Consider the following 17854-nt stretch of genomic DNA (forward strand, 5'->3'; position numbering starts at 1 on the left):
GCTCACAGTCACTATGGCATGTTACGGAACGAACCGGCGATACATCTGCAAAAACTGTTCACAAACCTCCTCGCCTGGTTGAAAGCTGTTCCACCCTCTTCTAACATCCTATTAGGGGTCCCCAGCCAACTCGACTTTTCAAAATTAAGTTTTATTACATACTTCTCAAGTGCCAGGCACAGTGTGTGTGTATTTATGTATTATCTCATTGAATATTATATATTATCTCATTTAATCAGCTCTCGGCCCTCTGAGTAAAGTGCTATTATTATCCCCATTCCACGGATGAAGAAACTGCAACTCAGAGACGTGAAGCAACTTGGCTAAGGTCACATAGCCTAAGTAGAAATCCTTTGCTTGTGTGGCTCCAGAGCCCATACCCTTTACCATGAGGCTAGAACCTCTGGAATGTACGGGGCTTTCCTGAGCTTGGATTCAAACAGAATCTGAAGCTGAAGGACTGCTGTCCTTGCTCTTGACCTCCCGGGCCTGGCTATGCCATACCCATATTCATTTTCCATGACATCCGCTGACCAGAGAGTTTCCCTTACCCAATCCATGCCTCTGCCAATAAACCAATGTTTAGTGAGTGCCTTTCCTATACCCAGTACAGGAATTGTTAAGTGTAGGATAAATTACTTTGCCTTACACTTGCATGGGATGCGGCTGTTTACTTTCAAATATGTGGTTTTGCTTCCTGGTCCTCACTCTGGGAGATAGGAATGATTATTTTCATTTCACAGCTGCAGGATCTGAGGTCAAAGAGGAGCCGCGGCTTGCCAAAGTTCACAGATAGGAATGGGGGAGCGGGGCCTAGAGATAGCTCTGTGGACACCAAGTCCTTTGTTTGAGGCATCACACCAGCTGCTTCCTCAGCACCAGGGGCCTGGGGGTTCCCATGGTTCCATTCAGGCTGCTGGAAGAAAGACTGAGGTCACTGCCAAGCTGGACCCCTCGTGATCTTCATAGCCCACACTTGCACTCAGTTCCGCACCGCCCCCTTCCCTTTTCTCCAAGGAGCAGGCAATATGTGGCCCAGGGCAGGGGGCAGACCCTGCCCCTGTGTCCTCTGTCCTCCAGGTCTGCGGTGGGCCTTTCTCCCATAATGCAGATTATACTGAGGAGGAAGTGGGGCGACCAATGAAGAACATTCCCGTGTCTCACGGGGGTGAAAATAGCCGTGCGCTGGCTGCTGAAAATCTGTATCTCTGTGCGTAGGTTGTTTTGCTAGTAGCGGAAGCAGATCTAGGGGAGGCTGGCGCTCTGGCTGGGGGAGGGGAGGCCAGCAGGACAGGCTTGGAATATAGAGTCAGGCACCATGTTGCTCTTGTCTCCCAGAACCAGGAGATTGGCTTTGCCGGGAGGGCTGGGCCGTGTCGGGCTGAGGATGAGCCAGGGTCTGCACTAGTTTTCTCTGGCATGCCGGAGGGAGGCCCTCTGATGAGGCTGCGAGGGGAGGCTATCTGCGCTGACCCTCCCGGCTTTGGGGGTGCTGGGGTGGGAAACCTCAGTGAGGCCAGTGAAGGAAGGGCTTGTGCGATCTGCAGCTGCCGCCCCCGTAGAACACAATGGGTGGGTTCGAGCTGTTGTTTCAACGTGTTCGAGTGTCTGGCTCCCTGATGACCTGGGCCAGCCTCTCGGAGGCTGGCCCGGCTGGGTCCGGAAGCCAGAGCTCCCCCGCTCTGTGTGTGTGTGTGTGGGGGGGGGGGGTGCAGAGTCCAAGCTGCAGAACCACCAGGCTCGGGGTTGATTTTGGACTGCTCCAGCTCTGTTCAGCCAAACTTCAGCCAAGCCGAGAGCTCCAGGCATGGTGTGAAAACCCTGACTCCCACACCGTGACTCCAGAGGTGGGCCTGGAGCCCCGGCACCCCCGGGGAGGGCCTTGGCGTTAGTGGGGTGAGGGGGGCCTCCTTTTACCTGACCCTTGGCCTCCGTCCTTCCTTAGAGGTTTGGAGGCTGTCAGCCCTCCGGGCAGGCCAGGAGAGTCCCAAAATATCTTCTTGAGAGGTCCCAGCGGCCCGGAGTGCCGGGAGTAGCTCCCCAGACCCTTCGTGCTGGCCAAGCTGCTCACCAACGAAGCTTCGCGGCTGGGAGCTTCCTAGATGCCTCCCTCTCAGGCCTGCCAGCCCCAGGAGGAAGGCCCCCCGGGAACTGTTTGCAGGCGGGGCCAGGGGGGCTGAGGGCACTGGAGCCCAGCAAAAAGCCGCAGACACAGGCCAGTGGGAGGCTCCCTCCCCCAGGTCTTTATCTGACCAAGTATCTCGGCACACAATGTTCTGGTTGGTGTTTCTTGAACATAAATCTTTATTCCAATTGCAGTAGCTTTGATGGAAAAAAACAGGGCACACTTCATCGTGCTTTTACCCTAATCAAATGTCTCTCTTGCCAATGCTCTCGACGTTTCTAACTTGCCCTATTTGGATTGGGTTGGGGGCGGATGGGACAGAGAAAGTTCTAGAGGAATGAATAGGACCATTTGCTGTTTTGTTTTTTGTTTTTTTAACCAGAGGGACAAGCTGGATCTAAAAACTAGAGCAGGGCTTTCACCCCGTGCAGGAAGGGGATGGCTAGGGAAGTGAAAACTTGGTTTCAGTGTATGTGTTCTTCTGGGGGAAAAACTGTGCCTTCAGGGAAAAAATTAAAAAATCGCAGGGGAAGATGGTAGCTTGAGGATGGGTGGAGCCCTGGGCCAGGCTGCCCCCTGGGGTCTGTCTGTCACCCCCATCTCTTTCTAAGACCTCTTGAAGTAGTCAGTGTTGATGAGGACAACCCCCTCAAAACATGACTACTCACGGTGTTGGGTTTCTTGGAAGCCCGGGATCCTGATGCTGGTAAATATGACACACCTTCCTCCTCTTTCTGCTCCATCGCCCCCCTCCTTGCCTGCCTCTCCTCTCCTCTCTCCCATTAGCTTTCCCATCAGGGCAGGCAGGAAGCCATTGTTCCCTCCTGGCGTGACCCCCCTTTCCTATGCGTCTCCCTGGCTTTTGTGTTGGTTCTCACTCTGTTTCTTTTCCTCCCCCGCCATCTTCTCTGCCGGTCCCATGACCCCATCCACCTTTGGTCACTTGTGGACATCACCCAGTTAGAAATCAAAAAGTTCTTTCTGGCTCCCTGGCTCATAGGCCAACGCTGGGGCCCCTGGAAGTTGCCGTGGGGCCGTCAGTGGGTGGGAAGAGTGTTGGAGGCCCTCCTGTTTTCTCGGATAATGAAATCTTCCTGCAGGAAGCCACTGGAGGATGAATCAAGGACCAGCCAGTAGTACTAAGGCAATCTTAACATGAAATCAGATCCACCATGACAGCTCTCATGAGATTATCTCGTTACCGCTCCTCTGGTCAGCATTTCTGCAAAAAGCAGCTCTCCCCCTAAGAACAAGCCTACCTCACAGGTCTTTGGTGCACGTCTCCTCCTATCTAGATGGTGAGGGCCTCCAGGACCCAGGCTGGGCCTGAGGCGGGGGATCTGCTTCTGATGAGGCTCCACAAACCTCCCCGCGCGAAGCAATCAAGGCTCCTGCATCGGGCGGTGGGACAGGTAATCCAAGGATTAGGTAGCTTTGGCTCTGGAATGCAGAGCGAAGTTGCAATCCAGCAGACTTCCCTTTCTAATCATGTCCGGCTTAGGCTAATATCTGAACCCAGTCAGCCTTCCCTGAAGTTTTTGCAGAGCTGGCTGGGGTGGGGCGAGGGTTCCAGCCAGGGGTTGCTATGGGCAATTCACCCCGCAACGGCCCAAGCCTCGTAGGTGGTCACAGTGGGATAAAATGACTGGGGCTCCGGCACAAGGGATGCTTCCAAAAATTTAATAAATAATGATTTTTTAAAACTGTATAAACTATAAATTACCATGCAGTCCTTATAATTTAAAATAATTTACAGGTTGAGGTAGGGAGGGGCCCAGGAGGGTGTGGAGGGGGAGCTCGGGGAGGGTGGGGGCTGTCCTGCAGGTCAGGCTCTTCTCCCAGCCTTCCTGCTGAGCACACACACACAGGCCGTGTCGATCCGGATGAACCGCCAGGCGGCCTGCTTGCCGTCCATGGTCAGCGCCTTGACGAAGGTGTGCGTCGTGGTACAGTATGAGTTCCAGTGCTTCGAGTCGATGCCCCTGCACCCGCTGTCCACAGGAGTGGGGTCCCGGCACTTGGTCTCAAAAAAGTACTGTTTGAACACACTGTTGTTAATGTTCACCTCTCCCAGCACCATCACCTCCTTGCCCTTGATGTCCGTGGCGGTGGTCTTGTCCCCCACCCACACGCTGACGCTGTCGCACACCGAGAACTCCCCCCGGTGGAAGACAGGGTGCGACGACGACCGCTTGCTCCTGTGAGTCCTGTTGAAGGAGGCAGCACCACCCGCCTCCAAGTCCAGACCCTGAGTATCTGCAGCCACAGGTGGGGGGTGCGTGCTGAACAGCACGCGGGGGGAACGCAGTCGCCGCTTTTTAAAAAGTTTGGGGTCCACAGTGATGTTGCGGGTCTGCCCTGCCACCCTCGCGGCTATTGCCCCGGCCGGGGTGCTGCGGGCTCTGCGGAGGGCTGTGTCGAGGGAATGCTGAAGCTTAGTCCAGTGGGCTTGGGGGATGGCGTGTCCTGCTGGGACATTGCTCTCTGGGTGTGGTTCTGCCTGTATGCCGATCAAAAGAGCTGTGATCAGAGTGTAGGACAACATGGACATTACGCTATGCACCTGGAATGAAACAGAAACGAGGATTATTCCACGGTGCACTAAGTTTTGAACAAAGGCGGTTTCTGGGTCTTGACCTCCCTAGAGGATCATGAGGTTTCACCTGGGAGTCTAAGGGCAAGGTGACCTGGGATTTACCATTCAAACCGGGATACCCTTGAGAGTGGCAGGGGCTGCGAGCTACAGTTACCTGAGCAGGCATGGACGGGCCGGCTCAGATGACCTGGGGGTATGGTCATGCCATCTAGGGGTGGGCTTTTTCAGGAAGGGACAGAGCCCCCGAACTTGCCAGCAGCTCTTACCGAGTCCTTTGAGTTGTCTGCCTGCCAGCCTGGGGCAGCTGTGGGCGGGCAGTATGTGTCTGACACCTGTTCCCAGCACTGTGTCCTGCCCGAAGGCTTGGCTCCCCTGGGAAGGCTGTGGGAAGGGCTGCCAGGGACGTATCTTGAAGCCTTGGCACCGAATACACTTTCTTCAGACAGCGGTACCGGGTCAGATCTGAGATCTGGTGACTCGGAACCCTTGCTACAAATCCATGAGGCATCACGTTTGGCAAAAAGTATAGAGCTCTGGGACTGTCATCGCCAGCCTAGTCAGCCGCCAGCCAGCACACACCAGCCAGCACACACAGATACTGATACTGATAATAGTTCCTGGTCGTGGGACATTCTTAAACTTTTCAAATGCATTCATTTCGAATTTCTCATTAATCTGTGAGTTAGGTTAGGATTCATCATCTTTCTGTCATGTACAAAGAGAGTGATCCACACAAAATTAATGAACAGGCCTAAAGTCATCGGCACAAACTAGACTAAGAATAGACGCCAAAGCTGACCTTACTAAGCCAATCTACCCTTCCTCCCTCCCTGTCCCCACCTCCCTCCATTCCTTCTTTCCTTTCCTTTCCTTTCATTTCCTTTCCTTTCCTCCTTCCCTTTCCTTTCCTTTCCTTTCCTTCCTCCTTTCCTTTCTTTCCTCCCTTCCCTTCCCTTCCCTTCCCTTCCCTTCCCTTCCCTTCCCTTCCTTCCCTTCCCTTCCCTTCCTTTCCTTTCCTTTCCTTTCCTTTCCTTTCCTTTCCTTTCCTTTCCTTTCTTCCCTCCCTTCCCTTCCCTTCCCCTTCCTTTCCTTTCTTTTCCTTTTTCTTCCCTCCCTTCCCTTCTCTTCCCTTTCCTTTCCTTTCCTTTCCTATCCTTTCCTTTCCTTTCCTTTCTTTCCTCTCTTCCCTCCCCTTCCTTTCCTTTCCTTTCCTTTCCTTTCCTTTCCTTTCCTTTCCTTTTTCTTTCCTCCCTTCCCTTCCCTTCCCTTCCCTTCCCTTCCCTTCCCTTCCCTTCCCTTCCTTTCCTTTCCTTTCCTTTCCTTTCCTTTCCTTTCCTTTCCTTTCTTCCCTCCCTTCCCTTCTCTTCCCTTTCCTTTCCTTTCCTATCCTTTCCTTTCCTTTCCTTTCTTTCCTCTCTTCCCTCCCTTTCCTTTCCTTTCCTTTCCTTTCCTTTCCTTTCCTTTTTCTTTCCTCCCTTCCCTTCCCTTCCTTTCCTTTCCTTTCCTTTCCTTTCCTTTCCTTTCCTTTCCTTTCTTTTCCTTTTTCTTCCCTCCCTTCCCTTCTCTTCCCTTTCCTTTCCTTTCCTATCCTTTCCTTTCCTTTCCTTTCTTTCCTCTCTTCCCTCCCCTTCCCTTCCTTTCCTTTCCTTTCCTTTCCTTTCCTTTCCTTTCCTTTCCTTTTTCTTTCCTCCCTTCCCTTCCCTTCCCTTCCCTTCCCTTCCCTTCCCTTCCTTTCCTTTCCTTTCTTTCCTTTCCTTTCCTTTCCTTTCCTTTCTTCCCTCCCTTCCCTTCTCTTCCCTTTCCTTTCCTTTCCTATCCTTTCCTTTCCTTTCCTTTCTTTCCTCTCTTCCCTCCCCTTCCTTTCCTTTCCTTTCCTTTCCTTTCCTTTCCTTTCCTTTCCTTTTTCTTTCCTCCCTTCCCTTCCCTTCCCTTCCTTTCCTTTCCTTTCCTTTCCTTTCCTTTCCTTTCCTTTCCTTTCCTTTCCTTTCTTCCCTCCCTTCCCTTCTCTTCCCTTTCCTTTCCTTTCCTATCCTTTCCTTTCCTTTCTTTCCTCTCTTCCCTCCCCTTCCTTTCCTTTCCTTTCCTTTCCTTTCCTTTCCTTTCCTTTCCTTTTTCTTTCCTCCCTTCCCTTCCCTTCCTTTCCTTTCCTTTCCTTTCCTTTCCTTTCCTTTCCTTTCCTTTCTTCCCTCCCTTCCCTTCTCTTCCCTTTCCTTTCCTTTCCTATCCTTTCCTTTCCTTTCTTTCCTCTCTTCCCTCCCTTTCCTTTCCTTTCCTTTCCTTTCCTTTCCTTTCCTTTTTCTTTCCTCCCTTCTCTTCCCTTCCCTTCCCTTCCTTTCCTTTCCTTTCCTTTCCTTTCTTCCCTCCCTTCCCTTCCCCTTCCTTTCCTTTCTTTTCCTTTTTCTTCCCTCCCTTCCCTTCTCTTTCCTTTCCTTTCCTTTCCTTTCCTTTCCTTTCCTTTCCTTTCCTTTTTCTTTCCTCCCTTCCCTTCCCTTCCCTTTCCTCTTTCCTCCCTTCCCTTTCGCTTCCTTCCTTCTCACTTTCTCTTTCATTCTTAAACATGCCTTTTCTTTTTATTATTTACTTTTATGTGAGTATAGACCAAATGGCAGAAATCCGTCTGTCCCCAAGAGGCAGTACTAGCCTCCCCTAGAGCCTGGGCCAGATAAGGCTCCACACTGCAGTCGAGTGACCACCCCCAGGCAGCTAACTGTGGAGTTACCTCTGCTCTTGAACTCACTTCTGGTGGGGTTCTAGTCACACCTGCAGATGTATATCAAGTGTCACCCCCTCTCTTGGTAGGGTTAGAGGCATCCTCTGGAGAGGGTGCTCAAACTTCCCATTCCATCCCTTCCCCCCACTCCTCCCCACTCCCACAGGTCATTCTGTGACCTGCCCTCTTTTGCAGCCTGCCTGCCACAGACACCACCTTCTCCTTGAGGCTCCTCAGATCACCCTAGGAAAAGTGATCTCTTTCCACGCTCAACTTGTGAAGTGCGTGTGCACACGGGTGTGTTCTCTCCTACTACATCAGTGCAATGACAGGAACTCAGCATCGGATCTGGGGTTAGAAAGCCTTGTGTGGATTCCAAACTGGTTAGCAAAGGGGAAGTCACTTAATCTTTCCGAGCCTTAGTTTCCTCATTGATAAAAAAGCAGGCAAAAACTACGATTTCACAGGGTTGTCGTGAAGACTGATAGGTGCCCACACACCTCCTTAGTCCGGGGTCCTCCCAGTGTCCTGTGGCCAAGGACTTTGTCTTCTTCAGTCACACTGCTGCTCATTCACTCTCCAAGCCTACTCCGTTCACGTCTTTTCATAGCACTGACTACCCCGATTGGGCTGTTTTTCAAGCCCAGTGATTTGAGCCCGTCTCCCCACTGGCTGCAAGGACCTGGAGCGCAGAGCCGCGTCTCCTCCACACGCACTAGTCACTCCATCCCTCGGTGTGCACCTCTCTGGTCTTCCATGATGGCTTGTGCGTAGCCCTGTCACCTCTCCTCGCACTGTGGGCAATCGTGAACATGTCTGTCTCATAAGAGCACGTCAGACGGTGTGCCATTTGAAGTTAAGTATCTCGGGGACCATGCGCAGTTCCGGCACACAACAAATAAAAGGAAAATGAATGGAAGAGTGAATGGGGCTGGCCCGAGAGGCTCACTGCCTGCCTTCTCTTCACTGCGGTGCACGCCTTCTTTTGGATTTTGTGGATATGGCTACGTGCTACGTTCCTAATCTGTTTTCAAAGGGATGCATTCTTCTCCTCAACCGTGCTTTATTTCAGCTGGCAACAGGCAGCTCTTTGGTGAGATACCAAGAAAACCACCAAATTCTTTTCTCTTGGGTTACTTAGGAAAACATCGGTGTTTCCTCCAGGCCTCCAGCCGGCCACGCAGAGCCGGGCTTCTGACCGCCGCTGGTTCTGCCGGCTAATGGTGTGATAGTCCAGCCAACGGCCACAGAACTGATCATTTGTTGGCAGCTAAGTCAAACCCTTTCGTTGGCTCCTTTCCTTTCTTCTCAACACACGGTGGCTCTCCTCAGACAAGAAGGAGAAGAAAGGAAACCGAAATTCATCCCTTTATAACCAAATTAGTAACTCTTAGAATTTGGTTGGGGAAATGGGAAAAAATAACCACTAAGAGTTAGGGTTTTGATGGTAATAAGGGACCTACTGCTCCCTCTCTCCCATGACCACAGGTCCCCACCCACTCCTACAGTCTCCCCTTTGGTAAGCTCATCCTCTTGTAAGAGTCCCGTCTTCTGTGGGGCTGACGCCCATACCGGGACCTCTAGCCCAACTGCTCGTTCGAAAGCCAGTTCCGAACCTCCAGCTTCCTCGTGAGCAACTTTCCACGGATACTGACATTTAAAAAAAAATTTTTTTTTAACATTTGTTTTTTGAGAGACAGAGAGAGACATAGCATGAGCAGGAGAGGGGCAGAGAAAGAGAGAGTCACAGACTCCAAAGCAGGCTCCAGGCCCCGAGCTGTCAGCACAGAGCCCGACGCGGGGCTCGAACTCACGAACCGCGAGATCATGACCAGAGCTGAAGTAGGACATTCAACCAACTGAGCCACCCAGGCGCCCCGGATACTGACATTTTAAATGCAAGGCATCCCGAGCAAAAACCTTCACACCCATACTCCTCATTAGGATGATCATTCCCTGCCTCCGGCTTTACTCAACAACCACTTGATGGTTTATGATGGAGTTCCACAGCTGCTATCTCTTGTGAACATCTCCCCCCATACTCCTAAATGTATTTCCCCAACCTCTTCCTTTTTCCATCACTGGAACCACCGTCCCTTTGTTCACCAGCTCCAAAACTCCACTCTTCGTTGGCCTCAGCTCCTTCCTCCTGGCCTCCCCTCCAGCCCTTTGCCTTCTGCTTCCGTAGCATCTCTTGAAATTCTGTTTTATTCTCACCTCTCTGTTCCTAGTTCAGGTCACAGAACAGTCTCCCAACTGATGTCCTGGACCCCCACCTCTCTTCTTCCAGTTCCTCCTGTCCCTGGCCACCCGATTCCACCTCTTGAAGCACCACTCTGATCCCATCACCTTGCTCAGAGGGTCCAGTGGTGAGCAATTGTCTAGGGAGCCAGGAACCCATCAGACCCTGCCCTCCTTCTACTCCCCTCCCATATATTTTTTTAATATTTATTTATCTTTGAGAGAGAGAGAATGAGAGAGAGCAGGGGAGGGGCAGAGAGAGAGGGAGACACAGAATCAGAAAGCAGGCTCCAGGCTCCGAGCTGTCAGCAGAGAGCCTGATGCGGACCTCGAACTCACAAGCCGTGAGCTCTGACTGAGCCACCCAGGTGCCCCTCCCCTCCCATATTTTGCATTCCAGGCAAACAGAACTCCTGTCGCAGTGCCTGCCCTGCGCTTTCCCGCCATTGCCCTTGGTTCAGACTCTTCTCTGCCAGATACTCCCTCACGCCCTCCCTGTGCCTTTCCTGTTCCCCACCTTTGCTGGTTGGAGTCCTGCCTGTCACCTTTTAACACCCGACTTAAATACCACCTCCCCTGGGGACCTTTTTCTATTTCTAAAGAGATAAACTCTCTCCCTTCTCCACCTCTGTAGAGTATTTCTTTCGCGCTGTCTTAGGGCCATTGCATTCTCGTATTCTCCCACCTGCAGGCAAACTCCCCGGAGGCCGAAAGGCCTCCTGTTCACCTTTGGCGCGTCCAGGTGACCTCTAAGAATCAGCGAGTGTGTGGACAAGTCTCCTTGCTTCTGTGTTCTTTCATTTCTTCATGTGACTGCTGATGCTTAAGGCATCTTCCAACTCTGACATTCTTCGAGTTTAAGCAACCATAAAGGTTGCTGCGCTGCCTAGCACTCTGCAGGCTCAACTGAATTGACTTCACAAAGTTCATAAAGTCAAATTTTACTTCTCAATTCGCTGTCAGGATAACACGTGGTAGCTGATGGCATTTAATCACCGTAAAGATTTGCACCAGGGACAGATTGTTTCATTAAGATTTGAAAACGTTGCAAATATGTTCTCACATTTGGGCTCTAGATTAAAAGTTGGTTTTTGTTTTTTTTTTTAATTGGATCACTCATCATAGCATGCCCCTATACCATAATCTTTTAAAAATTTTTATTCATTTTTAAAAAATATTTAAAATACACTTCCTAGCTTTTCTTTTTTCCGAATGAGAATATTGCCATGCCTGACATTATCTCATAATGCAGTGACAATATCAAATATCTGTATTTTTATTTATTTATTTTTATTATGCTTTTTAATTTTTTTTTTAACGTTTATTTATTTTTGAGACAGAGAGAGACAGAGCGTGAACGGGGGAGGGGCAGAGAGAGAGGGAGACACAGAATCCGAAACGGGCTCCAGGCTCCGAGCCGTCAGCACAGAGCCTGACGCGGGGCTCGAACTCACAGAGTGAGAGATCATCACCTGAGCTGAAGTCGGACGTTTAACCGACTGAGCCACCCAGGCGCCCCATGCTTTTTAATTTTAATTCCAGCAAGCACACAGTGCTGTATTAATTCCAGGTGTACAATACAGGGATTCAACAATTCTATACATCGTGACCAGTGTGTTCTTCAATCCCCATCACCTCTTTCTTTTTAAATTAAACAAGTCTTGGGGTGCCTGGGTGGTTCTGTTGGTTAAGCACCTGACTCTTGGTTTTGGCTCAGGTCATGATCTCACGGTTCTTAAGTTTGAGCCCCACGTCAGGCTCTGCGCTGACAGTGTAACACCTGCTTGGGATTCTCTCTCTCTCTCTCTCTCTCTCTCTCTCTCTCTCAAAATAAATAAATAAACTTAAAAAATAAGTTAAAGAAGTTTTTCTTTTTAAAAGCCATCAATGGATAGAGAAAAGAAGAAGAAATGAGTGCTATGTCTATTCCAGTGGTGCCAGTGGGTCAAGGGTCATTTTCGCTGTCCACTTGGCCTTGCTCTAAATGTAAACATGCAGCTGACTTCAGCTGTGAAGATTGGGACGCCCCCGGTTGTCAGGGCCTGTGTGGAGTGCGAGAGGCGTCCTGCGGCTCCTCAGCTCCCCGGGGAGGTACGCCTGAGGCCGCAGCAGAGAAAAGCCTTGACAGGATAGAGCCCAGTGAGCGCCTCTGTGGGCATCTCCCGGGGGGAGGCTTGGACTGGAAGGGGCATTCCAACATGCTCAAGTCCAGAGGTTCAGGGCATCGAAGCAGCTGGCGGGTCTGCCAAACAGCAGACTGCTGGGCCCCACTCCCAGAGTTTCTGACTCAGCAGGTCTAGCGTGGGGCCTGAGAATCTACGTTTCTGACAAGCTCCCAGGTGATAGTGTTGCAGCAGCTCCGGGGGCTGCATTTTGAGAACCACAGGTCCGGTCCGATCCTTGAACTTGACGGAGGAGAGATGGATGTCGGGAGGCTGGGGCGGGGGGGGGGCCCTGGGTGGCCTGGGACTCTGCAGCTGAGTGGCAGGCTCTGCCTGTGGGCACTTGGCGCTGCTCAGCCCCAGCACCTTCCAGAGGAGAGAGACCTGAGGGGGCACGCAGGTCGTAACTGATGGCGGCGCCTTCCCAATCACCGACATCAAAATGAAAATTCCGTTCAACAGACGGTAAGTTTTGCCTTCCTCGCGCCACAAACCTGGACACCGGGGAACCCCTGGATAGTCAATTATTTTTACATTTGGCTTATCAGGTTTCCGGGCATCAGGCAGATTTGGTCCAAGAGCACTTAAAGTGCCCATGATAGAAATATGCCTCCAGAAAGCACTCGCAGGTACCTGTGGCTTTCCTGGGACCAGAACCTGCTGGTCTGAATTCTTAGACACACATCCTTAAATGAAGGAGGTGAGATCATAACGATCATCATTAGCATTTATGGGGCACAAGTATCTCCTTAACCATCACAACAAGCCCGGGAGGAGGCCTTATTCTTCCTGTCGTACAGAGGAGGACACAGACACAGGAGAAGGAACGCGATGTGGCCGCACACCGGGTAGGAGCGGAACTCAGAGCTGGCCTCTGTTCCCAGAACTGGAGCTCCCTGGCCAAGAGCATGACCGTGATCAAGGACATTTCGTCTCACAGGGTTGCCAGTGCAGACAGACCAGGAGCCGTGTGGAGGGTCTGACTGATGTTCTCTGTCTATTCGAGGCCCTGTGTTCTGCTATTTCAGGGGTGGGCAGCTCAGACTCTCAACATGTTCCTGGAAGCCGTGGGGCCAGACTGAGAGCCCGGGGGGATTTCTCTTCCAGTCGGGCTAGGAGGGCCACATGTGTTGGATCACTAGGACCCACCCCAGGCCTCTGCTAGTTAGCAGTTAGATGTGACTTCCCTTCTTCAGCCTAGGGCTCATTTCCAGCTGTCCTGGATGCTCCAGAGCCAGGAGCCTTGGCGAGGCAGAAGCCCCTCAGGCGCTTACCTCAGTGTGGCCAGGACAGAAAGCTGCTCCCTTGAAAAAGCCGTTATTGGGCCCGGACGCTGAGCTGAGCTTGGGTCCAGCATGCCATCCAGCCCCCTGGACTGCACGACCACGGGCCAGGACTCTGCGGGAGGAGAGAGCTGGCATTAGATGGGCACTTCACCGTATTCTGCAGCAGGTGGATAGCTGTACCCTAGGCAGGAGGGGAGGGATGTGCCAGCGGGACAAACCCAATTCCCTGAGTTCTGGGACTTTACCAGCATCAGAGCCCAGGCAGGAGAGAGTGTCTTGCTCCTGAAATTGCCACGGGCTGACCTTGCACGGACCTATGGTGGCATCTGCCTCCCACTCTTGTGCCAAAGCCCTTGGTTTCTGCCTGGATATAGTCCACAGGTCCCAGTGAGATGCTTGCAGTCCCACACCAGAGTCCTGTTCCAGGAGACCCCTGACCCAGCATCAAAATGGAAATTATTCTGTATATCACACACACATGCAGATGTAGCAGACCCAACTTTGGACAAGCGTAACTTAAGATAAATTATACAGAAGGAGCACCTGGGTGGCTCCGTTGGTTAAACGACCAACTTCAGCTCAGGTCATGATCTCATGGTTCGAGCCCCACGTTGGACTCTGTGCTGACAGGTCAGAGCCTGGAGCCTGCTTCAAATTCTGTGTCTCCCTCTCTCTCTGACCCTCCTCCACTTTCTCTCTCTCTCTCTCTATTTATCTCAAAAATAAATAAACATTAATTGCATGGGTCCACTTAAAAAAAAACAGATAAATTATACAGAAGAAAACATCCTGACAGTTGAGAACAAGTTGGTCCTTTGATAAAGATTCAGAGAAGTTATGGTGGCAAATATGACAATCTTGATAGATAACAGAAAACTCTTATCGAATTAGGTTGTGGCTCTCAGAGAACCAAGCCAAAAGTCAAAATTTATCAATCGGAAGATATATAGATGATACAGTGTGAAAAAAATGCTCTTCAGGTTTAGGTTGTGGTTCCTAGGAACAGTGGAAGGGTTCTCTTCTCCTCTCCCTTCTATAAACTTCATACATGTAGGTGCTTCCTTCATACATTCAACAATATTTCCTGAGCACGTGCTCCATGCCAAGCACTGATCTAGGTGCTGGGGACCCAGCACTGAATAAGACACACAGGTCGCTGCTCCTATGGAGCTCACAGTCTTATGTAAACAAACAAGGTACCTTCTGATTCTTTTCACGTCACGGAGGAAATAAACAAGGCAAGATGACAGAGGGTGGTGACTGACTGCAAGGTGGAATGAGGTCATCCTGTAGACAGGCTGCTCAGTGAAGAGTGCTTGGAGGAAATGGTGTTCAGGTTGAGATCGGAAGGATGAAAAGGAATGAGGGAGAAAACTTGCAAGTCAGAAGGAATGGCAAGTGCAAAGGCCGTGAGGTAGAACAGGTCAAAGTTGCTGAACGTGTAGGGAAATGAAATGGAGAGGCAGAAGGAACCAGGTCTGCAAGGACATAGCTGGAGCTATGGCTTTATCCTAGGGGTAACGGGGAGGGGCAGTGGAGGGCTTTAAGCAAGAGAGTGGCATCACATTTTTAATGAATGAATGAACTATTATGTCCATCGTAGAACTTGTAGGGTTGAGGTACCCCCCCCACTAAAAAAAAAAAATTCAAGAATGATATCTGTAGCTTTCCTGTTTATATTCTCTCCAATTCCCCAACCCCTTTGCCCCATCATGTTTTTTTCCAGTGTGGACCCCACCACTCATCCTCCTTCAACCCCCTCTCATCTTGTACTATAGAAGCAAATGTCAAGGAAGCCATCAAGTCGCTACTCACATAGAGGAGGTGGCACGGGACAGGGGGTTAGAGAGAGCATCTGGAGTGGTTTTCCCGCTACTAGATGTCATGAAATTAAGGACCGAGGTGCTTTCATTCCTCTTCCTCACCCACTCAGCTCAAAATATCCTTCTTGCCGCGGAAGCACCAGAAAAACCTTCCAATACTCAGTTGGGGTTCAGGTCTAGAGATGGAAATTTACCCGAACGCCCTTTTAAAGGGTTAGATTCCGTGGCAAAGTACACAGTCACGCTCTCTCAGGGTTGGGTTTAGCCCTGGAGGAGCATGACATGTTCCCAGGGTTAAGAGGTGGGCATTGTGGGGCCTTCCATCGCTCCCAGGAAAGAGGATCTGGATCCAGTCCACAAATTGTTCAGCTGGCCATTTGGCCAACACTGACTGACCACTAGTGGAGCCCACAGAGCTGCATCTGGGTCCAGTTCCCTCTGATTCCCGGGTAAATCACTTAGTATCCTTAAGCATCTCTGGGCTTCCTTGTCCTGACGGCGAACTGCTGTGATAGCTAAGGTCTCCAGCTCTGATCATCTGTAGTTCTCCGAGCTCAGTTAACATTTTGGGGCCCGTATCCCTCCTGGATTCTTAAGCAATGCTTTCCCCCACCCCAACACTAGAACTCATTTTTTTTTTCCTGTTAATTAAATAAAACTCGCAGGCCCTGTGCCAGCCGCTCTGTTAGGTGCTAAGGACACAAAGAAGAATATGACTTAACTTCTAAGAGCAAATAATCTAGAGGTGCGGAAAAGCAAGCATATGAACACGCATTTAAAGCACAGTGTGACAGGTATGATGTGTATGTGACATGATATGGAAACCTTGTGGAAGGAGGAACTTCAGCTTAGGTCACGATCTCACGGTCCATGAATTCGAGCCCCACGTCGGGCTCTGTGCTGACAGCTCAGAGCCTGGAGCCTGCTTTGGATTCTGTGTGTGTGTGTGTCTCTCTGCCCCTCCCCTGCTCATGCTCTCTCTCAAAAATAAATAAAAATTTAAAAAAAAATTAGCTGGAGGTTCAACACAGCTCAAGACGGGGTTTCAGGTTGGGTGTAAGAAGCGGTGATGGGCCGTATATATTGGTAGGTGCCTGTGAGCTTGGGGAGCACACCACAGTGGCCTGCCCACTGACTGTAACTTCCTGTGTGACAGAAAAGGCCTCCACTTTCCACCCAGGGAAGTAAGAGTGACTTTCACTAGAAATATTCTGGATATTCTACTACAAGCCAGGATGGCCTCCAGTTTAGATGGCAAGAAGGAGAGAGAAGGTCGATCTTCATAAAAAATCCCCCAAATTCTGGGCAGAGCTGCCTTCTTGGGGATTTTCCCTAGACCTATCACAAAAATTTCCCTGGCGCTATGGATGCAACCTGGGCCAAGCCACCCTGGTGCACCAGGGTCACCTGCCAATCACATCTAGATGCCTGAGCACTATATTTGAGACCCCGTCTCACATCTCCTATGCTTTTGACCTTCTCTCGATCAGCATAGGTATAAGTAGTTTGCTTTTGGAGAGGACAATTCACTGTCAAGAATACTGAAACACTAAATGATTTTTTTTTTTAATTTTTAATGTTTATTTTTGAGAGAAAGGCAGAGCGTGAGAAGGGGAGGGGCAGAGAGAGAGGGAGACACAGAATGAAGCAGGCTCCAGGCTCCGAGCTATCAGCACAGAGCCCGATGCAGGGCTCGAACCCACATACCTCAAGATCATGACCTGAGTCATGATGCTTAACCGACCGAGCCACCCAGGCACCCCTAAATGATTTTCACAGAAACTGCTATCATTGTTTTTAGTCTTATGCTAGTGAGGGTTGGGGCTGTAAAATTAAATCTGATTTAAATATCCCCGATTTCTGATGCAAAGATATTAGGGGCAACCAACCCCAGTGCATATCTATTTTAAAATGCTGTCTGTTCTCATGAGGTAATCACTAAATCAGATGGCTCTCACCCTTTTACAAATGCATGAAAATAAAGCCAAGCTCATTGCAGACCCGTGTTCTATTCCTTCTTACAGGGCATGATGGAATGCTCTTGAAGTCTAGGGTACTTCTTCTAGACCAGGACAACCCTGGTCTGTCCAGGGCCCCCTGTTTAAAGCAGTGATTCTCAAAGTGGGAGCCATGGTAGTATCAGCAATGTCTTGGAACTTCTTAGACATGCAAATGCTTCGGCCCCATCATAGACCTAGCAATGCTGAGTGAGACCCAGCCATCTGTGTTTTAACCCCTCAGGTGGTTCTGTGCACACCTAAGCTTGAGAATCACCCATGGGGTGAGGGAGCCAGGGCCAAGAGAGAGCCAACCCAGAGGAAGTCTACTGCACTGGGCGACCTGCTTGATGGAACTTTCCATATTATAGTCCACGTTATGTCTAGACCACGTTATGTCTGGACCCCCATGACCACGGGGTCCAGAACCCCAGAACAACCAGCCTCGAGTCAGCTAGAATTAGAGGTTCTCCTGAGGACCTCCTGAGGTTTAGCCTATTTGTATGGCTCTCTCTGTTGATGCCTGTGTCAGTGACCCCTTCACTTTCTTAAGGTCTCAGTGATATTTTGGTCAATTTTAGCCAAGAAGCTTAGAGGAATGCAAACTGTTGAAAACCCAATTAATATACAATTGGAGGAACCCATGCCTCTGCTGGAGAGTTACTGGGGAGTGAGGGGCATCAGCTATAGCAATTGCAACCTGCTAAATGTCAATCAGCAGCCTGCGAAGTTCTCCATGCTCGAACTTTGTGGAAGATTTCATCTACCTCCTAGCTCCCCCATTCTGCTGCTCTCCCCCCCTCCCCAATCCTCTGCAGCAGTGACCTTCCACCCAGGCTGAACACTAGAACCACCTGAGGAGGTTTACAAAGTCCTGACACCTGTCCCACCTCCAGAAATTCCAACTTAACTGT

At 50.5% G+C, this 17854-nt stretch overlaps 1 protein-coding gene across 1 annotated transcript in view; it reads right to left on the reverse strand.

The window, feature by feature from the left end:
• Positions 1–3789: 3789 nt before the first annotated feature.
• The window catches only part of NGF (nerve growth factor), a 54462-nt gene continuing 40397 nt past the window's right edge, over positions 3790–17854 (reverse strand). The window contains exons 2-3 of the mRNA XM_043575928.1: positions 13109–13232; positions 3790–4688 (exon numbers count right to left, since the gene is read on the reverse strand). Coding sequence (XP_043431863.1) covers positions 3951–4676 — 726 coding nt within the window. The 5' untranslated portion in view covers positions 4677–4688; positions 13109–13232 and the 3' untranslated portion in view covers positions 3790–3950. The remainder of the gene's footprint in view (positions 4689–13108; positions 13233–17854) is intronic.

Source organism: Prionailurus bengalensis, chromosome C1 (assembly GCF_016509475.1).
Source record: "Prionailurus bengalensis isolate Pbe53 chromosome C1, Fcat_Pben_1.1_paternal_pri, whole genome shotgun sequence".
Lineage (NCBI taxonomy): Eukaryota > Metazoa > Chordata > Mammalia > Carnivora > Felidae > Prionailurus > Prionailurus bengalensis.